Source organism: Salvelinus namaycush, chromosome 14, assembly GCF_016432855.1.
Source record: "Salvelinus namaycush isolate Seneca chromosome 14, SaNama_1.0, whole genome shotgun sequence".
NCBI classification, from domain to species: domain Eukaryota; kingdom Metazoa; phylum Chordata; class Actinopteri; order Salmoniformes; family Salmonidae; genus Salvelinus; species Salvelinus namaycush.
The window spans coordinates 17076091-17099829 of record NC_052320.1 but is presented as its reverse complement, the minus strand read 5'-3'; the positions used below and the strand labels follow the sequence as shown (position 1 = coordinate 17099829).

Genomic DNA, 23739 nt, shown 5'->3' with positions numbered 1-23739 from the left:
TATATGAATTTGGTCGGGTCGCCCAAAAAGTTAACGCTGCAATATGTAAGTGTTTCAGTGATTTCACTTGCTGTGGTAGCTGACGTGTATAGTGTTGAGTCATCAGCATACATAGACACAAAGGCTTTGCTCAGAGCCAGTGGCAGGTCATTAGCAAAGATTGAAGAAAGTAAGGGGCCTAGACAGCTGCCCTGGGAAGCCTGACTACCTGGATTATTTTGGAGAGGCCTCCATTAAAGAACAGTGTATGTGTTCTGTTAGACAGGTAACTCTTGATCCACAATATAGCAGGGGATGTAAAGCCATATGTTTTTCAAGCAGCAGATTATGATAGATAATGTCAAAATCTGCACTGAAGTTGAACAAAACAGATCCTAAAATAGTTTTATAAATTTCTCTCAGCCAATCATCAGTAATTTGTGTAAGCGCCGTACATGTTGAATGCCCTTCCCTATACGTGTGCTAAAAATCTGTTGTTCATTTGTGTATTGTGAAATAACATTGTATCTGGTCAAACACAATGTTTCCCAAAAGTTTGCTTAGGGTTCATAACAGGCTGATTGGTCGACTGCTTGAGCCAGTAAAGGGTGCTTTGCCATTCTTGAGTAGCGGAATTATTTTTGCTTCCCTCCAGTAGGATTAGATTGAAGAGATGGCAAATAGGAGTGGTAATATTGTCCACTATCATCCTCAGTAATTTTCCATCCAAGTTGTCAGACCCAAGTGGCTTGTCATTATTGAGAGACAACAATCATTTTTTCCCACCTCTTCCACGCTCACATTATGAAATTCAAAATTACAATGCATGTCACATAATTTGGTCAGTTATGCATGGATGTGTAGGTTCAGAATTTGTTGCTGGCATGTCATGCCTAAATTTGCTAATCTTGCCAATGAAAAAAGCATTAAAGTAGTTGGCAATATCAGTGAGTTTTGTGATGAATGAGCCATCTGATACAATGTTCAGAGTTTGACTTTTTGCCAAATCATTTCATTTAAGGTGCTCCAAAGCTTTTTACTATCATTCATCTTTGTTTCATAGTACAGTTTCTTCTTCATTTTGTTCAGTTTAGTCACATGATTTCTCAATTTACAGTACGTTTGCCAATCGTCTGTTCAGCCAGACTTATATCCCATTCCTTTTTCCTCATCCCTCTCAACCACACAATTTTGAAATTCCTCCTCAATCTCCAGGGATTTAACAGTTTTTACAGTCGTTTTCTTAATGGGTGAATGTTTATTAGTAACTGGAGTAAACAATTTCATAAATGTGTCAAGTGCAGCATCTGGTTGCTCCTCATTGCACACCACAGACCAGCAAATATTATTTACATCTTCAACATAGGACTAACTACAAAACATATTCTATCACCTCTTATACACTATATTAGGCACAGCCTTTGGAACGTTGGATTTCCTAGGTATGGCTACTATATTATGATCACTACATCCAATGGATTTGGATACGGCTTAAGAGGAGATTTCTGCAGCATTGGTAAACATGTGATCAATACGTGTGGATGATGTCATTCCTGTGCTGTTTGCAAATACCCTCGTAGGTTGACTGATACCCTGAACCAGGTTGCAGGCACAAATTATAGATTGAAGCTTTTTCTTGAAGGATCCGTCCCTTTTTTCAATTTTCGCCTAAAATGACATACCCAAATATACCTGCCAGTAGCTCAGGCCCTGAAGCAAGGATATGTATATTCTTGATACCATTTGAAAGGAAACACTTTGAAGTTTGTGGAAATGTGAAAGGAATGTAGGACAATATAACACATTAGATCTGGTAAAAGATAGTACAAAGAAAAAAACTATATTTGTTTTGTATTTTTTTTGTACCATCATCTTTAAAATGCAAGAGAAAGGCCATAATGGATTATTCTAGCCCAGGCGCAATTTAGACTTTGGCCACTAGATGGCAGAACTGTATTTGCAAAGTTTTAGAGTGATCCAGTGAAATCTTGCACATCTATTCAAAATGTTGTATCAAGATTGCCCAAATGTGCCCAATTGGTTTATTCATACATTTTCAAGTTCATACTTGTGCACTCTCCTCAAACAATAGCATGGTATTCTTTCACTCTAATAGCTACTGTAAATTGGACAGTGCAGCTAGATTAACAAGAATTTAAGCTTTCTGCCCATAACAGATATGTCTATGTCCTGGGAATATTTTTTGTTTCTTACAACCTCATGCTAATTGAATTAGCCTATGTTTGCTCAACCATCCTGCGGACGGGACACCGATGAATGAAAGCCAGTCAGTATTTATGTCACTCAGAAAATATATGTCTCTGTTGATATCACATACAGTGGCTTGCGAAAGTATTCACCCCCCTTGGCATTTTTCCTATTTTGTTGCCTTACAAACTGGAATTAAAATTCATTTTTTGGATGTTTGTTTCATTTGTTTTACACAACATGCCTACCACTTTGAAGATGCAAAATATTTTTTCTTGTGAGACAAGCAAGAAAAGACAAAAAACGGAAAACTTGAGCGTGCATAACTATTCACCCCCGCAAAGTCAATACTTTGTAGAGCCACCTTTTGAAGCAATTACAGCTGCAAGTCTCTTGGGGTATGTCTCTATAAGCTTGGCACATCTAGCCACTGGGATTTTTGCAAAATTGCTCCAGCTCCTTCAAGTTGGATGGGTTCTGCTGGTGTATAGCAATCTTTAAGTCATACCACAGATTCTTAATTGGATTGAGTTCTGGGCTTTGACTAGGCCATTCCAAGACATTTAAATGTTTCCCCTTAAACCACTCAACTGTTGCTTTAGCAGTATGCTTAGGGTCATTGTCCTGCTGGAAGGTGAACCTCCGTCCCAGTCTCAAATCTCTGGAAAACTGAAACAGGTTTCCCTCAAGAATTTTCCTGTATTTAGCGCCATCCATCATTCCTTCAATTCTGACCAGTTTCCCAGTCCCTGCCGATGAAAAACTTCCCCATAGCATGATGCTGCCACCACCATGCTTTACTGTGGGGATGATGGTCTCGGGGTGATGAGAGGTGTTGGGTTTGTGCCAGACATAGTGTTTTCATTGATGGCCAAAAAGCTCAATTTTAGTCTCATCTGACCAGAGTACCTTCTTCCATATGTTTGGGGAGTCTCCCACATGCCGTTTGGCAAACACCAACTGTGTTTGCTTATTTTTTTCTTCAAGCAATGGCTTTTTTTCTGGTCACTCTTCCGTAAAGCGGCCCTATGGACAGATACTCCAATCTCCGCAGTGGAGCTTTGCAGCTCCTTCAGGGTTATCTTTGGTCTCTTTGTTGCCTCTCTGATTAATGCCCTCCATGCCTGGTCCGTGAGTTTTGGTGGGCGGCCCTCACTTGGCAGGTTTGTTGTGGTGCCATATTCTTTAAAAAAAATTATAATGGATTTAATGGTGCTCCGTGGAATGTTCAAAGTTTCTGATATTTTTTTATAACCCAACCCTGATCTGTACTTCTCCACAACTTTGTCCCTGACCTGTTCGGAGATCTCCTTGGTCATCATGGTGCTGCTTGCTTGGTGGTGCCCCTTTCTTAGTGGTGCTGCAGACTCTGGGTGTATATATATACTGAGATCATGTGACACTTAGATGTCACATAGGTGGAATTTATTAAAATAATTATGTGAATTCTGAAGGAAATTGGTTTCACCAGATCTTATTTAGGGGCTTCATAGCAAAGGGGGTGAATACATATGCACGCACCACTTTTTAATTTACATTTTTTTTAAATTTCCCTTCACCAATTTGGACTATTTTGTGTATGTCCATTACATTAAATCCAAATAAAAATCCATTCAGATTACAGGTTGTAATGCAACAAAATAGGAAGAACGCCAAGGGGGATGAATACTTTTGCAAGGCACTGTACCTTATCACACATATTATCCAGATACTCACTGTTAGCACTTGGTGGTTTATAGCAGCTTCGGTCAAGAATGGCCTTTAGGTGTGGCAAGTGAACCTGTTGTCATATTACTTCAACAGCATTTGACAGAGGAAGACATGACAGAGATATTTATGTTTGAGCTGATAGTGCAGGGTGAGCTGCACACAGTGGACTTCCTACTAGGGCCAACTGCCTCAGTGCTAACAGTATAACTCAGGTTCATAGCCACATGGTTACTGCATACTGTCACACCCTGATCTGTTTGACCTGTCTTTGTGCTTGTCTCTACCCCCCTCCAGGTGTCACCAATTGCCCCATTATCCCCTATGTATTTAAACCTGTGTTCTCTGTTTGTCTGTTGCCAGTTCGCCTTGTCTCGTCTACCAGTGTTTTTCCCATACTCATGTTTTTCTCTCTAGTCCCTGTTTTCCCAGTTTTGACCATTCTGCCTGCACTGAGCTTGCCTGCCGTTCTGTACCTTGTGACACTGCCCTGGATTATTGACCTCTGCCTGTCCTGAGCCTGCCTGGCGTTCTGTACCGGTCGGACTCTGTTTTGTATTACTGACCTTGACCTGTCATTTGCCTGCCCCCTGTTTTGTAATAAACTTTTGTTACTTCGAACTGTCTGCATCTGGGTCTTATCCTGAGGTCTGATACATACAATAGCTGTAGGATTGACAGAGGCATTCAGAGGAGTTAGAGGGACATACATTAGGTTACTTACATTGTGACTGCCAACACCCCTGGGACAATGTACATTTGCAGCAGCACTACGACAACTCAGCAACACAATGGTAGAGATTTACTGAGCAGGGCTTGGGTCACTGATAAGCCATTGTCTCAATGCAGCCTTGAAATACAGGACAGGGTCCAGGAGTCAAGAGGATTTTGATGTACTTTGCATTCCTGTAGAGCATCTTCAGTTTCTTAAAGGTGTCAACGTTATCTATAAAAAAGTTAGGCCAACAAAGCTACAGATACATTGTTAAAAGCAAGAAAATAATATACTGTATAATTGAATCTTTTCCGCACCTGGTTGCAGGAAGAGAATAATAGAGAGTTGTTATAGCAGATCTGGGGAGAAGCAGAGGCACTTACTGAGATGGAACGGTGAGGCCCTGGGCCAGAAGGCAAAGCATCTGCTCTCCCAAGAGACTGTCATCAGCAGTTTGGGATAAAAGAATGGTGAGTTATGAACAAATGCATCTGTATGTCCTTTATTTTCTGCCTAAGATTGCACTACTGTATTCATCACTTTAATAATTGCATGTGCATGCATTGATGTTACTACTTAGGTGTAAAAGGGTAAAGGTGTAAAAATGGGGGAAATTGTCCCACAATGATCTCAAAAAGACGACTTATACAGAGAGGCTTTGCATATTGCTCAGTCTTTTTATAGACCTGGGCCCTACTAGAAACCAAAAACCAGAGCGTATATTATGTAAACATCTTAAAGAGCGACTCCCCCTATAAAACAACGAATCCCTTTGAAAACGGCCCATGTGGCATCGATATGAGTCAGAAACATTTAAGATGAGGAAGTACGTTATTTATAAAGATTGCCTGCTGCAGTTGTTTGAGAGATGTCCAGTTTTCTGCCAAACATGCAACATAGAGAAGACCAGCAAGAAGACCCTCTGCATCACACAGACATGCCCTCGCTGTGAGCATTCCTCTAAATTGAACAGGGAGGACACTTTAATCAGGTTGGTGACATTTAACCTAGTCAAAGGTCAAAAATGTTTTGACTTTTGTCCCAATTCACCTTCATAACCTAGCCTGGAGGAACCAGCCTGATTGCTACATTTACCATTATATTTCACTTCATATATCACAATATCTGAACTGAACTAGAAAGGTGAATACAGCGATCAGGTTGGTTCCACCACGCTAATCATAACCATCATTGATAATGTAATCAGTGCGCTGTGTGTGTGACCTACCAGTATCTTTGACGAGGGGCCAGGAGCTGATCTACCCTGTCCTGCCCATAAATGGGGCACTGGCAAAGACCTTACCTTCAGCCTCACCTCTTGCCTGCTCACCAAGGTCGTCGATAGGGAGACCAGAATTAGGAAGGTTTAGTCTGACTTGTTCAAACTTAAACCTAGTATATGATTGTTTGTCAGATATCACCTATCCTAACTGCCATGGTAATTGAACATTGACTGTGTATGTGTTCACAGATGCATCTATGGAGCCAGCACTTGGAGACTTACAAGATGATGTGATGAACTCCAGACTGACAGGCTTGATATTGATATCTCTACATTTGTGAGCGACCTAGCACTCGGCATTCCAATTTTACTAGACAGAACTTTTACTTATATTGTATTTTTTTATTATTGAATTCAATGGTGTCAGTCAATATGGGGAGTGGGAAACCCTGTGTATTCTGCACCAGGATCAGGGAACTCCTGTTGTATACAGGACACCACACAGGAAGGTATGACCACTCTAACATGTTTGCCAGTGTAGCCCCATTACCAGCAGACAAAATATTGATATGCACAGTATCTGTATCGGCTGGGAATGACAATGAAAGGTGAAAGGTGCACATTGTGACATTAGCAGAATAATGATGCTATGGTATTATGTAAAGGGTTGTTTATTCTATATGGACCTGTTACTACATTTGAAAGTTATCAAAACACTTAGTTTAGAATATCTAAATAAATTCAGCAATCTCATATTACTCTGTAGGCTACTGACCTATTCAGAGCTTCCTCCGGCATCTCACCATACATCTATCTGCCTGTCGCAATTGAACTCAACCTGCAGGAGGTTTGTTTGTTGTGATTGAGTGCGGGAAAACAGCTGCGGGCAAGATTCTGACAGATGGGTGTGTCTTGGTGGTGGCAAGGACACACCCAAGAAACACCCACATCATATCACCTCCAAGCCAACTCACATTTGGTTTCTGTCATGGCCACGAGCATTTCTTGAGGAGCAAGCCAAAAAAACAAGGCCAAATCAGCAGGTGCAGTTCCCCTTTAAACTTCTGTGTCTCAGTTTCCAACTGAAATCACGTCGGGGGGAGAATAGTGAAGTTTGTGCCTGGTAAGTTAATGAAGTGTTTGCTGGGGGAAAGATTACAACTGTGTCTCACTGTCATCCATAACAAAAATCTATTAAATGTTAAGATCATCAGGTGTAAAATGTGGCCATACTCAATTTCCATTAAACATGAGAAGGCAGTACATTTAAAAATATCCAGCTTCCTCAGATCGAGACCAGTTATTCTAATAGTGGTTTGATGGGATCCTACCCAACATTAGCGCACCACAATATAAGATACAAGGCCTTGGCTTTCAGACTTTTAGACTAGGTCTCCCTTTAAAGATAATCATATTTCTTACTTGGCTGAACCCGCAAGAGGGCTCATGCAGATGGACCAGCCCCTAACTGTTTACAATTGACCTCTAAAAGAAACAAGCCACGATTGCTGCTTAAAACAGAATCACTCAATGAAAATGCTAATGATTGGAAGTTGAAAAGAATCACTCATTGTCTCATGCTGTCTTCCCAGTGTGGTTTATTGGCACTGGTGATTGATATGCCTCTGAGAAAATGCATTTAGACCAAACAATAAAGGAAAGGCTTTTCCCCCTCTTTAAAAAGTCTTGAGTGTTTTCTCAGCATTAAAACGGCTTTTAAATGCTACTCTTTATTAATGTCAGTTGAGGAAATGATCATTAGATTATGAACAGCAGAGCCTGGTAGGCTGGCCGGCACATTCACAGCTCAAGACTGCAAACGTCTGTGTCCATCTCGGTGTCTGTCTCCATCTCTGTTTTCGTCTCTGAATCCGTATCTGTCTGTCTCCATGGGCAGATTCGATTATGCTAAGCCGCGGGGAACCGGCCTATGGCCTGTTACATCATTGGGCGAAAGCAGGGAGGGTGGAGCTCCCTTCTCAAATGGAACAGTAATCTGTGCCAATCTGTTATTTTGTCAACAAGGCAGTATGGTGCATTGTCCAGAAACATCTCTTTCCATAAAATAAATGTTTACATTTTCTAACTATATTTTACATTGGGAAGGAAGATAAATCATTTTGCATGGGAAAACATTGAATCCTAATCGTACTTAATTGCATCACTTCTGTTTTGAGCGGACCTCACCTTGGGCTTTGAATGGGGGACCTGTTTCACACACGGGAGGCAGCCCGGTTCCAAATCGAATGCAATCAACTTTCAGCTGATGCAAACGCGCCTACACGGGTACCCGGGGCAGGATTAATGGAACCCCTCCATCTGTCTTGGGAAAGACAGAGAAATGAATGCCCATTCCTGTTGCAAAAACAAAACACACACCATGAGGTTGGGAAAAGTTGGGTGTGCCTGAATACACAGGTGACATTGAGTAAAGCACACAACCAAGACTAAAAAATACTAGTTCACAGAGCCCTCAGGCAAGTGGTGGCTGAAGATCCTACCCGTTTGGCTTCCCTTACTAAGGCAGCGTCTTGGCTTCTCCGGAAGTGTTAAAATAAGTTATCCTTCTGAGGAACCTACAGAGAGGGACCTAAAACACAATTAGTGGGTCTGCTGGCACGCTGTGGTTGTGTCCTTCCAACTGCACCACTGGTGTGGAACCTTCATGCCACTGTGTTGATTAGAGAATGCCTTGCAGGTGTGTTGATTATTAATGCTATACAGGTATGTTGAGTGACAAGGCGCTGTCCTTTGCCAGCATGGTGCTGTAGTGATTGGGGCTGTAGCTGTCCAGGTTGCTGAAATTGGGTTCCTTCACTGTGATGCAGTGAACAGAGCTGTCCATGGAACTAAACTTGAGCATCTTGATAGTGCTGTAGTGAGTGGACCTGTCTATGGTGCTGAAATAGGAGCTGTTCAGTCACGGCTATGCCCCTCACTGAGCTACACATGTGGAATAGCAATACATTTAATGGTGTGAAGATTTACAATCGTTAAAGTTTTTATTTCAGTGTAAAGGTATCAAGCTTTCCCACTATGAACTCTGTAGTAGGTTCGACATGTTGTATTGTTCTGAATGAACAACAATACTGGTATAATTAAGAATTTTGACACACTCCATGAAGTCTTAAAACAATGAGCCTTCAGGAGTAAATGTCAATGTCAGCATTAATATCATTTCCAAATGTCATGTGCGGTTTTTGGAACACCAAAACCTTTCTGAATTTTGGTCACTCACGACAGCAGTAGACATTACTGCAGCTCACAATTGCATCACTGTATATGCACTGTTCACTTTAGACCCACGTGCATTACTGCCACCATCTCACGGAGAGGTTTTGAGATAGAGGTAACTGCCAAAATAATGGAAACACTTGAGTAAATGAGAGATACAAAGTATAATGAAAGCAGGTGCTTCAACACAGGTGTGGTTCCTGAGTTAATTAAGCAATTAACATCCCATCATGCTTAAGGTCATGTATAAAAATGCCCAGTTGCCCATTATTTTGGCTATCATGTCTAGACGAAGAGATCTCAGTGACTTTGCAAGAGGGTTCTCATAGGCGCATAGGGGGTTTAAAATGTGTGTGTGTGTGTCTCAGTCACCAGATCTCAACCCAATTCAACACTTATGAGAAATTCTGCAGCGGTGCCTGAGACTGTTTGCCACCCCCAAATTATGGAAGAGGGGTGTCACATCCCTCCAATAGAGTTCCAGAGCCTTGTAAAATCTATGCCAAGATGCATTTAAGCTGTTCTGGAATGTTATGTTGGTGTTTCCTTTATTTTGGCAGTTACCTGTATATCATAAAGATATAGTGATATAAGTCATATAGTCACAATAAAGAAAAATAATAGTCCCTCAGATACTAGAGAATTTACTAGCCTGGAGACTGAGCATTCAGATCTGCAGAAACTTAACGTGTGCTTGGTTGATGCCAGGACTTATTGTTTTTCAATGAGATCCTTGCATTTTTGCACTGCTTTGACAAAGTAGCTTAATCCAATGGAGCTTTGAAGCATATCGTTCGCTCCTAACGCTGTCAAAGACAAATCTCATTCATTCAATGTTAAAAGAGCCCTGTTGTGGGCTGCATGCTGAAGATGTCTGAGGCTGGGAATGATTGTCTAACTCTGATTCTGCTCCAAGATATTTAAGTTGTCTCTGTTTGTTTCTCTGTTATCCTGTTCTTCACATCGTGTCTCCTCCATCCCCATCAGAGTGTTGATTATTACATAGCCTCTCAGCAGAGACGCTCATTCAAAGTGACATTATGCCCATAACCCCTGAGAGGAGTGTGTCACACTTTCTCCTCTTGTTCCAAGTTTTTATTCACTCCTTGGCATCCATGGGAATGAACCTCACCTTTCCAATCAAGCTGAAAATGTTTTCACCACTTTTAGAGCAGTGTGATTTCAGGGCCGGGGGCGTGTTCTGTATACCAGCGATAAAGCTTAGAAACAAAGCAGTGGAGGAGTGGAGCTGGCTTTCAGTCATACCGTGGGTATAGAGGAGGGAGGACAGCCTCTCTCGGCCTTACTGTCTTCCACACATACTGATCAGGGCTGACTTACTCCCTGTAATGGCACTTACCTCTCCCATATTTCCTATGGTAGCCATTAAACCATCACGTGACTGATGAACTTGACTATTTGAATATCCCTCTCAGCCATCCAGTTTATGAACAGCCTATGGTTAATGATCCTTCACCAGAAGGTTGATTTCAGCTCTCTTCTTTAAACTTCTTATTTCTAATGGGTGGCGATTTGGTTATGAATATATATTATCTGCAGTCACCATGAAGAGGATCAAGCATATGAAATGTACAGGGCAATTAGATGGTAACAGAGTGATACTGAGACTTAGATTTTTCACAAAATGCATGCCAAACAAAAAACAATGATTACAAAGTTAAACAAAACAGCCAACTCTATGCAGATGCAAAGTTTGGTGACAAAATGACGGCACAACAACAGCACAAACCGGCACAGCACAACATTGCATCTGCACCGTTCTTCAAGTAAATGTGTTTTGGCAAAATATTCAGTGGAAATTGTCAAAAGTTGCCCATGTGCATAGAGTTTTATGGTTTGTTCAACTTTTCAATCATTGTTTAAATTTTTTTTTACATACATTTTAAAGTGAAAATCTGAGTCTCAGCATCACTCTCTTTGCATGGAATTGCCCTATATGAAATGTAGCCTGGTTTGATTGCACCCACTTGTGTGTCATATTACCATGTTATGCTGTGGGGAGAAGTGCATCAAAAAATCTGTGTAAGATGTACTAGGTAAATATAATCTATGTAAGTGTCTATAGGTGTTCTTAAGTGGGTGTTCCTATGTGAGACCACCCGTGTTGATTTCCAATGGTAGGAGGCTGATAATCAGGACTGACCATAAGGTACCTTGCCGTTTCAGTGTGATACTGGGGCAATCTTGCTTTAAGACCTGATAGTCTTTACACTCAGGCAGGCTGTAGAGGAACAGTCATTACTTAGTGCTCGCTGAGGGGGACAGAGCTAGAACGTGTGTTCAGAGACTGCCTGTCAATGGGAGGAGGACGCAGACGGACAGAGCGAGAGAGAAAGAGAAAGAGAGAAAGAGAGAGCGAGAGGGGAGATTCTACAGCAGTTAATTAAGGATCACTCTGTATGTGCCTGTAAACGCAAAGAGGCAAATCTATTCTGTGTCAGTGCCAGGGTCTCCTCGAGGGAATACAGTGATATTTCAAAGGAGGAAATGGCAAGGCTCTAAATCTGTTTCAGTCTCTGTGCTCATTGCTGTTGGTCGTCCTCAGACAAAGTGAAGAAGGGCAAGCCGTGAAGTGTCAGAGGAGTTTGGGAGTCTCTACACCTAAATCAAGGATAAAGTTGTGGGGGGATTCACATCAGCTTCGGGATGGATGGATTTAAGATAATGTGATAGAATAATTATTTACTCTGCCAGGATTACCAGGATCTTTACTCAGGTAGGAGATTTACTGTATAAAGGAGGAGAGCTGTTTAGTGTTTCGATGGAAGTAGAAATAAAATTGTACCCATGAACAAATATGGAGACAGTTTCATAAAATCTGCATCACTGAGATTTAAGTGAGTTTGTACGTAGTTATGCGTTAAGCAAATTCCTTAAAAGTACTGTGCTCTGTTTTTATGACATACTTTTGCTTGCATTTGTAGTAACATTACTTTTACAATATTTACTGTTTGCATAATCTTGTGTATTTCATGTTCCTCTTTTATCCCAAGGCTGATTTATTCCAAAGGTTACATCCAGTCTGTTGAAATACATAATGTATTGAACTATCAAATGTACTGACAGTTTTTGGAAATTTTCTGGGCCAATTATGTTATGTACAGTACTTTACTGTACATAAACACACATGAGAACATCGATAGTGCATTAGAAAGAAAATACATGTTATGTGTTTTGCAGACTATCACACCTTTTTACAGACGTAAGGTCCTTTAAACAGGGAAAACAGAGACTTTAGTATCTAGGCTGAACTACGATAGGATCATAATGTGATCACCCTGTTGCAGGAGAGTTTCTCCTGCAATGTAGGAAATGTAACACTTGTAATGTAGTTAAGGTTTAAAAAGGCTTATGAAGTATTTAATTTGGACTTAGACATTTCAGTCTTGATTTTCCCTTACGAAAAATGTATCAACCCCTACAAAAATGTTCATTAATTATAATCCACATAATAATTCAATTTCCTGTTACTGCAGGAATTCTTTATTGCTGTAGCAAACTGGCTCAAATGAAGATCCTATATCTATACTGTAGGATATGTGGAATGAATAACAAAAGGCCAGCTACATGTTTTTCTCTGAAGCACTATCATTGAAAGCCAATCCAAGGCGGAAGCACACTCTACTCAGATTTCACACAGATACAGTAGGCTACATTCAAAAAAAGATCTAAAACCTAATCTAATACAAAATCTCATTACCTATTAAAGACACCTGCATAAAGCACATTTTCCTTTGACATGCTCCTTAAAAAAATTTGTTGAACAGAAACACTGCTTGCAGGCAACACCTCTAGTTTGTTGATGTAAAGATATGTTGACAGTGGTAATTATTTAGATTATAACTGAGAAAAAAACAACACTGAAACTGAATCTAATAAAAAATCTAATTACATGACAAAGGCACCTGCCCAAAAGCTATTTTCTCTTTCACAAGCTTCACTAAAAATGAATACTTTTGTAATCTATTGAATACAATCACAATTGAATGCTATCACCACAACGTTTGTTGATGTCAATATATTTTTACAGAGGCAATTATTTTAAATATTGAATCATTCTCAACCCAACCCTAACCTTAACCTGGGATCTGTATGTGTCTTGAAGCCCCCTTATCTAAACAGCTTTGTGACAGACATTACATGATTGTTGATTCCCATTATGGTTCTGTCACTTTCACAGCCTTGTGACATCCAAAAGACACCCATGGAAAAGAGTTGGCAGCTAACTGCCTGCGAACCAGGAGAGAAATCTTATCTTTTTTATTTCTAATTTTGGTTTAAAGGCAGGCAAGAAGAGATAGTCAGGAGTTGAAGAGGGGGATTCAGCCTATCAGGGGAAATCTCAGCTGCATAGAATAAGTCTCCAGGGACCATTCCACATTTGCTGCTGCGCTGTGGCTCATGGACAAAATAGGATAGGAATAAAAAGATCACAAATGAGCAGTTGATTATCACGCTGAATGATACACTGTTTATTATGAGGTTTATGTGGAAGTTCATTGGGTCAATGTGCCAGGACATGGTTTTCTCTGTGTGTTTCTGTGTGTGTGTGTGTGTGCGCGTGTGTGTGTGTGTGTGTGCTTTCATTTGGTCATGAGTGCATCTGTGCTTGCGTGTGTGTTTCTGTGTGTGACATGATGACCTATGACATTGACTGTGTGTCCCCCCCCCCGCTATAGCAGATGTGTGCTGTCATGTCCTGGCTGCTTTGCCTGGTCCTCTGGGTCAGTGGGACGACCATCCAGCTCTGCCAGGCCACCTTCTATGAGACCATACAGCTACAGCAGCACCATGTGACACGGCCTGGAAGGACTTCCATTCACATGATTGGTGAGTCATCAACAACACCCTCCTCCACTTCTACCTCTGCTTTGTTCCACTTTTGAGCTGTGTAAATGTAGGTCTAATGAAACATTGCAAAAGGTTTTGTCCCTTTTTATACCCTTTGTATGGATAATTGCGGTACAGAGTAATGGTTGTTTACTGGAACAAAACAAGATAGGGAGGAGGGCTTGGGCAATATACGTATATTCTATGTAGAACTTTGTGTGTTCTTTGTAAATAGTCACTGAAAAAAATGACCAACTTTCCCTAACCTCTTGCAGGTTACTGTTTTTCATCATGAATCTTGTTCTGGAGGCAGCTCTGCAGAGTGGTCACTAGCTGGCACAGCTACTAAGTCATACACTCTGATTTTAAACCTAACCTTAACCCTAACCTTAACCCTAACCTTAACCACATTGGTAACCCTAATACCTAACCCTGACCTTAAATTAAGCCCAAAAAGTGAACTTCTGTTGTCATACATTCTTACAATATAGCCAATTTTCCCTTTCCAGCTGGCCCATCTAGCGGAAGTCGCTAAGTTCTGCCTCCAGGACAAGATATCCCAATAAACTTCAACCTGTTAAGCACTTTAGAAAAGGTTATGGTGCTTGTGGTGTCACTGGGGGCTTCTTTTGACAAAGCCATTATTTTCTAATGGATGACAGGCTAATTAGCTAGGACAAATCACCCATTAGCTAACTAGCATGCACATTGCACTGTGTTACATTTGTCTTTTGTGTTTGCTTCAAAAGTCCAAACCAACGTGGCAAGACTGTGTGTTTATTCATTTTAAGCTACAGTTTGCAGGATCTGGCGGAAATATTTACTCTCGGGTCCACCTCAGCTCCAATAACTCTCATGCTGATATATGAGTTAATTTACCAACAAACGATTCTCCTCCTTTTGGTTCGGGTGATTACAATCTCTATGAAATTGTGCTGAATTGAAATTGGACTACCGGTACTTTTGTTTTCAGGAAGCCTGAGTTATGGATATTGTGAATGGAAGTATACATAGGAGAGAATCATTCAAAAGCTGCATAGTGAATCTTGTCAAGGCTTTGCAAAGAGAGCTGTGCCAGTGCTTTTAACTGAGCGTGCTTTTAACTGAGCGTGCAGCACTCCTCAGTGGCTGTTCTATTTCCAACGCCCTAGTAGTGGTAAAGCAGGTCAACTGCTTCTTGTATTCAACATTTGATGTCAGTGTCAGGACAGTAATTCTCGCTACACCACCTTTGTTTCATCGCTCAGTCACACGTGAGTATGATATAGTATGTGCTATTAAATGTGGACAAATACAGCCCAACCAAATCCCAGGGCCTTATAACATGTGGACAAATACAGCCCAACCAAATCCCAGGGCCTTATAACATGTGGACAAATACAGCCCAACCAAATCCCAGGGTATTATAACATGTGGACAAATACAGCCCAATCAAAGCCCAGGGTATTATAACATGTGGACAAATACAGCCCAATCAAAGCCCAGGGCATTATAACATGTGGACAAATACAGCCTAACCAAATCCCAGGGCATTATAACATGTGGACAAATGCAGCCCAACCAAATCCCAGGGCATTATAACATGTGGACAAATGCAGCCCAATCAAAACCCAGGGCATTATAACATGTGGACAAATACAGCCTAACCAAATCCCAGGGCATTATAACATGTGGACAAATGCAGCCCAACCAAATGCCAGGGTATTATAACATGTGGACAAATGCAGCCTAACCAAATCCCAGGGCATTATAACATGTGGACAAATACAGCCCAACCAAATCCCAGGGTATTATAACATGTGGACAAATACAGCCCAACCAAATCCCAGGGCATTATAACATGTGGACAAATACAGCCCAACCAAATCCCAGGGCATTATAACATGTGGACAAATGCAGCCCAACCAAATCCCAGGGCATTATAACATGTGGACAAATGCAGCCTAACCAAATCCCAGGGCATTATAACATGTGGACAAATGCAGCCCAACCAAATCCCAGGGCATTATAACATGTGGACAAATGCAGCCCAACCAAATCCCAGGGCATTATAACATGTGGACAAATGCAACCTAACCAAATCCCAGGGCATTATAACATGTGGACAAATGCAGCCCAACCAAATCCCAGGGCATTATAACATGTGGACAAATGCAGCCTAACCAAATCCCAGGGCATTATAACATGTGGACAAATACAGCCCAACCAAATCCCAGGGCATTATAACATGTGGACAAATACAGCCCAACCAAATCCCAGGGCATTATAACATGTGGACAAATACAGCCCAACCAAATCCCAGGGCATTATAACATGTGGACAAATGCAGCCCAACCAAATCCCAGGGTATTACAAGAATAGAACATGTTTTAAATAAATATATAACATAAAATGTGATAAAACTAATAAATACTTGAAATATGACTAAACATAATTTCTTTCATTGATGCGGAGTGCAACTTTTAGTCTTTAATATAGCCCAATCAAATCCCAGGGCATTAGAACATTCCATGTTCGTGTCCTGATGCCTACATAGGCTATTGAGGCAGCAATAATGACTGGTTCAAAAGACACTGTCACAATATAGCCCCGAATGCACAATTTCAAAGGTTTTATACAGTACATCCTCCTACTGTATTTTTAGACTACTAAAAGTATATTTTGTGTGTTAATTATATGTTTTTCTTTGAATGTAATGTCAGCACAAAATACAGTAGACTAAATGCTTATTGGGTTCTGTTCTTTTCCATGTTAAATCTCCACTTTAGTGAGAGTTATTTGGAGAAAGCTGTGAGCCTGATTGGAGTTACTGCTCTCTCGTGAGTCTTTGTGGTTTAGACGCCCCTGATCATAGGCTTTCCTGAAAAGATTGATTGCGCCGGTACTGAAAGCAGCTAACTGGCCTAGCTGCTCCAATCATAAAGCAATGACGGAGGAGTAACCCAACATGGATGTCATATTAGTACAGTGGCTTGCGAAAGTATTCATCCCCTTGGTATTTTTCCTAATTTGTTGCCTTACAAACTGGAATTAAAATTCATTTTTTTGAGGTTTGTATCATTTGATTTACACAACATGCCTACCACTTTGAAGATGCAAAATATTTTTTCTTGTGAAACAAACAAGAAATAAGACAAAAAAACTGAAAACTTGAATGTGCATAACTATTCACCACCCCAAAGTCAATACTTTGTCGAGCTGTCTTTTGTAGCAATTACAGCTGCAAGTCTCTTGGGGTATGTCTCTATAAACTTGGCACATCTAGCCACTGGGATCTTTGCCCATTCTTCAAGGCAAAACTGCTCCAGCTCCTTCAAGTTGGATGGGTTCCGCTGGTGTACAGCAATCTTTAAGTCATACCACAGATTCTTAATTGGATTACGGTCTGGGCTTTGACTAGGCCATTCCAAGACATTTAAATGTTTCCCCTTAAACCACTCGACTGTTGCTTTAGCAGTATGCTTAGGGTCATTGTCCTGCTGGGAGGTGAACCTCTGTCCCAGTCTCAAATCTCTGGAAGACTGAAACAGGTTTCCCTCAAGAATTTTCCTGTATTTAGCGCCATCCATCATTCCTTCAATTCTGACCAGTTTCCCAGTCCCTGCTGATGAAAAACATGCCCACAGCATGATGCTGCCACCACCATGCTTCACTGTGGGGATGGTGTTCTCGGGGTGATGGGTGGTGTTGGGTTTGCGCCAGTGTTTTCCTTGACGGCCAAAAAGCTCAATTTTAGTCTCATCTGACCAGAGTACCTTTTTCCATATGTTTGGGGAGTCTCCCACATGCCATTTGGCGAACACCAAATGTGTATGCTTATTTTTTTCTCTAATCAATGTTTTTTTTCTGACCACTCTTCCGTAAAGCCCAGCTCTGTGGAGTGTAAAGTGGTCCTATGGACAGATACTCCAATCTCCGCTACGGAGCTTTGCAGCGCCTTCAGGATTATCTTTGGTCTCTTTGTTGCCTCTCTGATTAATGCCCTCCTTGCCTGGTCCGTGAGTTTTGGTGGGTGGCCCTCTCTTGGCAGGTTTGTTGTGGCGCCATATTCTTTCAATTTTTTTATAATGGATTTAATGGTGCTCCGTGGGATGTTCAAAGTTCCTGATATTTTTTTATAACCCAACCCTGATCTGTACTTCTCCACAACTTTGTTCCTGACCTGTTTGGAGAGCTCCTTGGTCTTCATGGTGCCGCTTGCTTGGTGGTGCCCCTTGCTTAGTGGTGTTGCAGATTCTGCATATTCTGCATATTCTACATATGCAAGCACCACTTTTCCGTTTAATTTTTTCCCCAAAAATTTAAACAAGTAATTTTTTTCCATTTCACTTCACCAAATTGGACTAGTTTGTGTATGTCCATTACATGCAATCCAAATAAAAATCCATTTAAATAACAGGTTGTAATGCAACAAAATAGGAAGAACGCCAAGGGGGATGAATACTTTTGCAAGGCACTGTAGCTCTAGTCCTTTAGAGTAAAAACTAAACAGAGCGCCATTTAAAACTACACAGGGAGCCATTTAAAACTACACAGAATGCCATTTAAAACTAATCACGGCACCATTTAAAACTATACAGAGCGCCATTTAAAACTAAACAGGGCACCATTTAAACCTACACAGAGCGCCTTTTAAAACTAAACAGGGCACCATTAAAAACTACACAGAGCGCCTTTTAAAACTAAACAGGGCACCATTAAAAACTACACAGAGCGCCTTTTAAAACTAAACAGGGCACCATTAAAAACTACACAGAACGCCTTTTAAAACTAAACAGGGCACCATTTAAAACTACACAGAGCGCCTTTTAAAACTAAACAGGGCACCATTAAAAACTACACAGAACGCCATTTAAAACTAAACAGGGCACCATTAAAAACTACACAGAACGCCATTTAAAACTAAACAGGGCACCATTTAAACCTACACAGAGCGCCTTTTAAAACTAAACAGGGCACCATTTAAAACTACACAGAGCGCCTTTTAAAACTAAACAGGGCACCATTAAAAACTACACAGAACGCCATTTAAAACTACAGAGATTGTTATTTAAAACTACACAAAACCCAATTTAATGGGATGGCCTTGTACACAGATACACAATGCATAGATACACACATTAGATGGGACTAATATAGGACTGTAATGCTGAATGTTTCAGTTGTGTGTCTGTCCCATAAACATTTCTAAACAACAATGAAGGGGAACATGTTTTCTGAGCTCGAGATTCCCAGCTATCGAGTAATGACCTTATGAAATCTCCTCTGAGACATCAGTGCTTACTGCTGTTCTATGAGCTTTGTGATGGTACAGACCATAATTACATTCTCCCATTGAAGAATCAATCACTTGGGATGTTGGCATACAGCTGTAAAGACAATACACTCGACAAACACACATTTCCGACAAGCATTTGAGAGAGATTTCAAATTCAACCAAAAATATGAATACTGGTTAGTTAATCTTGTAGAAAGCATACAATCCTTAATTTTCTGGATCAGGGGAAAGAGTAAAAACCTTGTTATTCCTGAATACCATAATTTGTCTTGTCCTCATGCCAGGATAAATGGGATGCCAGTGTTATGAGAGCAGAATGGGATGCCTGGACTGACTGTGACATCAGGGCATTTGTTCTGCGTTGTGTGTTGTGTGGCTGTTGGATTGGTAGCAGTATTGGGGTTGACGGATCATGAATTGGTGGCAGGAAGGACATTGGCTGTAGACTGTTGGGCCAATCATTGAAGCCGGTGACATGCCTTAAATTCTCAATGACTGGTACTACCACAGGAAATTGAGATCACAAGGGGCTGGAGATCAGTTTTTTCCTTGCCAATGAAAAGTGTTGGGCTGTAGAGGTAAACAGGTTCTCTAAGCAGGATAAATGGTAGGCATAGTGCAATGAAAGGTTTTAACATGCTGATTACGGCTAAATGCAACTCACATGGTCCAATATGAACACGAACAACACCTTATTCCAAACAACAGACATTGATTTTGAAAGCCTTGAACAAAGGTAGGTCTATGTGTATAATTGCCTTGAGCCAATTTGAAATGTATTGCAAAAACAACACAAAGCATCCCAAGGGTCCCAGTGTCCCAGGCCCAGCACGCACTAACTCTAGCTGGAGGTAGGATTCCTGAATAGATGATTATGTATCTCCAGTGAATCAGGAGGAGGTAGTGTACTCCTCTCCACCCTTCAGCTGTACTTATAGGATGCAGCAGCAGCCGGAGCTTCACTCTCAGACGTGCTGTGGGCTGTTTTACGCTCCTCTGGTGAAGACGGACAGTGCAGTTTGCTGAGCTACGGGTTGCATGATTCACAAGGTGCCGTATTTATTCCATGCAATGAGCGTGAACAGCAGCAGGAACAGATTGTGGTTGTCGTGCATGGGGCATCGGCTTTCTTTTTAGGATCCTGAGTTGACATGCAACCATCCACCCCCAACAGGGATCACAGGAAACACACTAGAGCACTCAAACGTACTCTTGCCAAGTACTCTTGCCACTGTTACAAAGTTTTATTGTGTTTTTCTGATCACACTTTATCTCTAGAACTCATACACTTTAACTCATACATAAGACTTTGTCCCATGGTTTGAACTTACTTTACAAACTGAACCATATTGCTCAAAACAAACAAACAATGCCACCTACAATTAATCTGTAGTGATATGGTTATATAAATGATAAGGTTACATAGTATTTAAGTGTATGAAAGAGGTGTGTTGACAGGGACTTTTAAATGCTTAATGCTGTCTGTCAGACAGTCCATTTTCCCATGTGGTGTGTGTGCACTTAAGAGTGATGTATATAGAGAAGAGGGAAACATAATGCTATCTTAAATTAAGCTGGAGTGATTGTATTGTAATTTTGTACTATCTTCAAATAGGAGGAAAGATTTGTTTTTAAATGGTAAGAATTCTATTGAGTGGTTGGCCTGAATCTCAATTCCATCTGAAGGTGTCAACAGAGCCGCCTCTTCCTATAAGCAGACTAGGCGCTGCGTGTAGGGCCCCACACACTCTAGGGGGGCCCGACCCCCCACACACAAAAAAAGGAACTCAGTCAAGGTCTCAACTTACTGTTGAGAGTTAGAATAGTAGAATACACAAGGTGCAATTTCGAAATTTGGTAGTGCATCAGCAGTTTTCAACTTGTTATGTCCCTCAATTAGCCCATGGCAGCTACATTTTGTGGGGATTGCTAGGTAATTGCTAGCCCCGGCCAAATCTCACTTGGGGCCCCCAAAAGGCTAGAAGCGGCACTGGGTGTCCACAGAGAGACAACAAATACGAGTTAGGAGGACACAGAAGACTGAGGTGGTCTCACTCATCAACTCCCTCTCACCTACACTACGGCTGGCAGGGTTTGAACTCAGACAATACTGGATTGAACTTCCGGGTTGGAGCGAGTAGTCGCATTTCGCTTCGCTCCACAGGTAGTATTACATTTCATTTCATTTCATTTCATTTCATTACAGTACAACGGTTTGATTTGTTTGATCTTAGCAATTTATTCTTAGCTAGCTACATAGCCGTCTTTGTATCAAAGATAATTGTGTAGTTTAGAGTAATTATCGAGGTTAGCTAGCCAGCTATTTTCGTCCTTCTAACGTAGTCAACACTGCTAGCTAGCCAGCTAGCCAACTTCTACCGAATAGCACCACTGTAGAAACTATTACATTACAACGGAACGACTTGATTAGTGTAGTGTTAGCTAGCTACATAGTTGTCTTTGCTGTCTTTGTATCTAAGATAATTGTGTAGTTTAGAGTAATTATCGAGGTTATCGAGGTTACCTAGCCAGTTATCGAGGTTACCTAGCCAGCTACACTTTCAAACAAAGTCAACAACGCAGCCACTGCTAGCTAGCCTACTTCACCAGCCAGCAGTACTGTATCATTTTAATCATTTTAGTCAATAAGATTTTTGCAACGTAAGCTTAACTTTCTGAACATTCGAGACGTGTAGTCCACTTGTCATTCCAATCTCCTTTGCATTAGCGTAGCCTCTTCTGTAGCCTGTCAACTATGTGTCTGTCTATCCCTGTTCTCTCCTCTCTGCACAGACCATACAAACGCTTCACACCGCGTGGCCGCTGCCACTCTAACCTGGTGGTCCCAGCGCGCACGACCCACGTGGAGTTCCAGGTCTCCGGCAGCCTCTGGAACTGCCGATCTGCGGCCAACAAGGCAGAGTTCATCTCAGCCTATGCTTCCCTCCAGTCCCTCGACTTCTTGGCACTGACGGAAACATGGATTACCACTGATAACACTGCTACTCCTACTGCTCTCTCCTCGTCTGCCCACGTGTTCTCGCACACCCCGAGAGCTTCTGGTCAGCGGGGTGGTGGTACTGGGATCCTCATCTCTCCCAAGTGGACATTCTCTCTTTCTCCCCTGACCCATCTGTCTATCGCCTCCTTTGAATTCCATGCTGTCACAGTTACCAGCCCTTTCAAGCTTAACATCCTTATCATTTATCGCCCTCCAGGTTCCCTTGGAGAGTTCATGAATGAGCTTGACGCCTTGATTAGTTCCTTTCCTGAGGATGGCTCACCTCTCACAGTTCTGGGTGACTTTAACCTCCCCACGTCTACCTTTGACTCATTCCTCTCTGCCTCCTTCTTTCCACTCCTCTCCTCTTTTGACCTCACCCTCTCACCTTCCCCCCCTACTCACAAGGCAGGCAATACGCTTGACCTCATCTTTACTAGATGCTGTTCTTCCACTAATCTCATTGCAACTCCCCTCCAAGTCTCCGACCACTACCTTGTATCCTTTTCCCTCTCGCTCTCATCCAACACTTCCCACACTGCCCCTACTCGGATGGTATCGCGCCGTCCCAACCTTCGCTCTCTCTCCCCCGCTACTCTCTCCTCTTCCATCCTATCATCTCTTCCCTCTGCTCAAACCTTCTCCAACCTATCTCCTGATTCTGCCTCCTCAACCCTCCTCTCCTCCCTTTCTGCATCCTTTGACTCTCTATGTCCCCTATCCTCCAGGCCGGCTCGGTCCTCCCCTCCTGCTCCGTGGCTCGACGACTCATTGCGAGCTCACAGAACAGGGCTCCGGGCAGCCGAGCGGAAATGGAGGAAAACTCGCCTCCCTGCGGACCTGGCATCCTTTCACTCCCTCCTCTCTACATTTTCCTCTTCTGTCTCTGCTGCTAAAGCCACTTTCTACCACTCTAAATTCCAAGCATCTGCCTCTAACCCTAGGAAGCTCTTTGCCACCTTCTCCTCCCTCCTGAATCCTCCTCCCCCTCCCCCCCCTCCTCCCTCTCTGCGGATGACTTCGTCAACCATTTTGAAAAGAAGGTCGACGACATCCGATCCTCGTTTGCTAAGTCAAACGACACCGCTGGTTCTGCTCACACTGCCCTACCCTGTGCTTTGACCTCTTTCTCCCCTCTCTCTCCAGATGAAATCTCGCGTCTTGTGACGGCCGGCCGCCCAACAACCTGCCCGCTTGACCCTATCCCCTCCTCTCTTCTCCAGACCATTTCCGGAGACCTTCTCCCTTACCTCACCTCGCTCATCAACTCATCCTTGACCGCTGGCTACGTCCCTTCCGTCTTCAAGAGAGCGAGAGTTGCACCCCTTCTGAAAAAACCTACACTCGATCCCTCCGATGTCAACAACTACAGACCAGTATCCCTTCTTTCTTTTCTCTCCAAAACTCTTGAACGTGCCGTCCTTGGCCAGCTCTCCTGCTATCTCTCTCAGAATGACCTTCTTGATCCAAATCAGTCAGGTTTCAAGACTAGTCATTCAACTGAGACTGCTCTTCTCTGTGTCACGGAGGCGCTCCGCACTGCT

General features: G+C 42.0%; 1 protein-coding gene across 1 annotated transcript in view; it reads left to right on the top strand.

Annotated features, from left to right (window-relative positions):
* Positions 1 to 13780: 13780 nt before the first annotated feature.
* The window catches only part of LOC120058626 (chemokine-like protein TAFA-1), a 41828-nt gene continuing 31869 nt past the window's right edge, over positions 13781 to 23739 (top strand). The window contains exon 1 of the mRNA XM_039007384.1: positions 13781 to 13916. Coding sequence (XP_038863312.1) covers positions 13781 to 13916 — 136 coding nt within the window. The remainder of the gene's footprint in view (positions 13917 to 23739) is intronic.